The sequence below is a fragment of the Malus sylvestris genome, chromosome 15 (assembly GCF_916048215.2).
Source record: "Malus sylvestris chromosome 15, drMalSylv7.2, whole genome shotgun sequence".
Lineage (NCBI taxonomy): Eukaryota > Viridiplantae > Streptophyta > Magnoliopsida > Rosales > Rosaceae > Malus > Malus sylvestris.
In genome coordinates, this window is record NC_062274.1 from 11,220,143 (window position 1) to 11,222,957 (window position 2,815).

At 45.2% G+C, this 2,815-nt stretch overlaps 1 protein-coding gene across 1 annotated transcript; it reads left to right on the plus strand.

Annotated features, from left to right (window-relative positions):
* Positions 1-224: 224 nt before the first annotated feature.
* Positions 225-2,019, plus strand: LOC126603480 (CBL-interacting serine/threonine-protein kinase 6). Its single transcript, XM_050270335.1, has one exon. It carries the CDS (start codon positions 512-514, stop codon positions 1,808-1,810), a length of 1,299 nt encoding a protein of 432 aa, XP_050126292.1. The 5' UTR covers positions 225-511; the 3' UTR covers positions 1,811-2,019.
* Positions 2,020-2,815: the final 796 nt, after the last annotated feature.

The window sequence follows — 2,815 nt, forward strand, 5'->3', positions numbered from 1 at the left end:
TATTTTTTAAGTTATTAATATTTTAGCACACATATTCCATCATTTATATAATGACACATAATATACCATCTCGTTTATCGATTACACTGAAAAATCTCTAAAGTTTTGACTCGTAACCCTATAAGTGGCTTGAAACCGACTGACACAGGCGGTATGCGGTAAGCCAACACGGGGTAAAATCGTAATTCGGATAGAAAGAGCATTATTTAACCGGAGGCCATGGGACGAAGGGAGAGAAAAAAAAAAAGCCAGACCCTAAAATTTTAAGCCGGCTCAGCAAGCTGAAGGTGGTTAGGGAATGCAGAGAGATGAGAGAAGCTTCGCTGCCCAAGCCTGAGCTTTCAGTACGTGTCAGGCGCTGCATCGGCGGCCGGAATTGCCACCGGAAACACGTAGAGGACGGGTGATCCATTCGCCCCTCTTGTTTTCCGAAACGGTTACGTTTTTTTTCTTAAAGAGGCCTTTTGTCAAACCCCTTTCGTGCATTTTTTAAAGTTTGTTTTAGTTAACAATGGCCGAGCAGAAAGAAAGCGGCGGCTCGTCGTTGCTGCACGGCAAGTACGAGCTGGGCCGTCTTCTGGGTCACGGCACTTTCGCCAAGGTCTACCACGCCCGACACCTGCCTAGCGGGAAGAACGTGGCGATGAAGGTGGTGGGGAAGGAGAAGGTGATCAAGGTGGGGATGATGGAGCAGATCAAGAGGGAGATCTCCGTGATGAGGATGGTGAAGCACCCCAACATCGTCGAGCTCCACGAGGTCTTGGCGAGCAAGTCCAAGATCTATTTCGCTATGGATCTGGTCCGCGGTGGCGAGCTCTTCGCCAAAATCGCCAAGGGTCGGCTCAGGGAAGACGTCGCCAGAGTCTACTTCCAGCAGCTCATCTCCGCCATCGATTTCTGCCACAGCCGCGGCGTCTACCACCGGGATCTGAAGCCGGAGAACCTCCTCCTCGATGAGGACGGCAATTTGAAGGTCACCGATTTCGGACTCAGTGCTTTCACAGAGCACTTGAAGCAGGACGGGCTTCTCCACACCACATGCGGCACGCCGGCGTACGTGGCCCCCGAGGTCATCGGGAAAAAAGGGTACGATGGTGCCAAGGCAGATCTCTGGTCTTGTGGCGTCATCCTCTACGTGCTTCTCGCCGGGTTTTTGCCGTTTCAAGACGACAATCTCGTGGCCATGTACCGGAAGATTTACAGGGGAGATTTCAAATGCCCGCCGTGGTTTTCGTCGGAGGCACGAAGACTCGTGACGAAGCTTCTCGACCCGAATCCAAGTACCCGAATCACCATTTCCAAGGTCATGGACTCCTCCTGGTTCAAAAAATCGGTTCCTAAAATCGTACGGACGAAACAGGAGCAGGAGTTCGACGAGCCGAGCGAGAAGATCCAGTCGAAGCAGACGGAGACGCTGAACGCGTTTCACATAATCTCGCTGTCGGAGGGGTTCGATTTGTCGCCGCTGTTCGAGGAGAAGAAGCGGGAGGAGAGGGAAGAGCTGCGGTTCGCGACGACGCGGCCGGCGAGCAGCGTGATTTCGAAGCTGGAGGAGGTGGCGGCGGCGGGGAAGTTCAGGATAAAGAAGAGCGACTCGATGGTGAGGTTGCAGGGGCAGGAGAGCGGGCGGAAGGGGAAGCTGGCGATAGCGGCGGAGATATTCGCCATGACGCCGTCGTTTGTAGTGGTGGAGGTGAAGAAGGACAATGGTGATACGTTGGAGTACAACCAGTTCTGCAGCAAGGAGCTGCGGCCAGCGCTCAAGGACATCGTGTGGACATCCCCCGTGGAGAATTCTACGGCGGCTTGATCGATTAAGATTAAGATTACGATTGTGATTAGTGTTGTTAATTGTTAGCGTTGTTTCGATTAATTAAGGTGGAATTGGAAACTGGGCCTGAGCTTGTAGCCACCGCTTAAAAGCCGTCGCATGATGTCCCTTGCTCTCGTTTTTATCTGTTTTTTCTGATTCTCTTTGTCTTTTGTGCGGTGATAAGTGAAGCTGTGAATTTGTGTGAAGACGTCACATAAGCTTTTCCTTTTATTTATTAATTTAATTTTTTAGAAATGTGAATATATACAGAGTAATTTTACACAATTACTTTTAATTATGTTTACCGTAAACATTTAAAAGTGTTTCTTCAGGTCATGGCAGGAGCATATTCAAAAAATTGAACTCCTAAAGAAGCACTTGATTTATAATAAAAGTTTCAACATATTTATAATGAGAATTGTTATTGACATTTCAAAATTTTTATTTTACACTCCAAATTTTTTATATTTGGAAAGGGAAAAAAATACGCTTGTGAGGAGTACAGAATAGGATTTCTGGAGTGCTAATAACATTTCATTTTATAATTAGTAAAAGTGTTTATGAGCATAGTTGCGGGTGATTTTGAATTAGATCAATAAAAGTTAAAATATTAGCAACATAGTTAACAATATTTATGTTAATTATAAAGAGTTCACTCAGGTATTGTGATACGCAATGCCTGATTTTGTTTTTTACATTTGAATTCAGAATTTCTTATTTTGGTTTTTTTTTTTTCGTTACACATTCACCTCATACGCTTCACATCATGCGCGACTCCTTTACATTTGGATTCAGACATTGTAATGCAGTGTGCATTTCCTCGTTTCATTTTTACATTTGGATTCAGACGCTGCAATGCATTGCATTGTTTGTTTTCTCGTTATATTTTTCACATTTTGATTCAAACACTGCACTTACACGCCATCTACACTTCATACCATTTTATTTTTTCTCAATTCTTAGAATTTTCAAAAAAAATTCTGTCTTTTTTAAGTGTTGTTA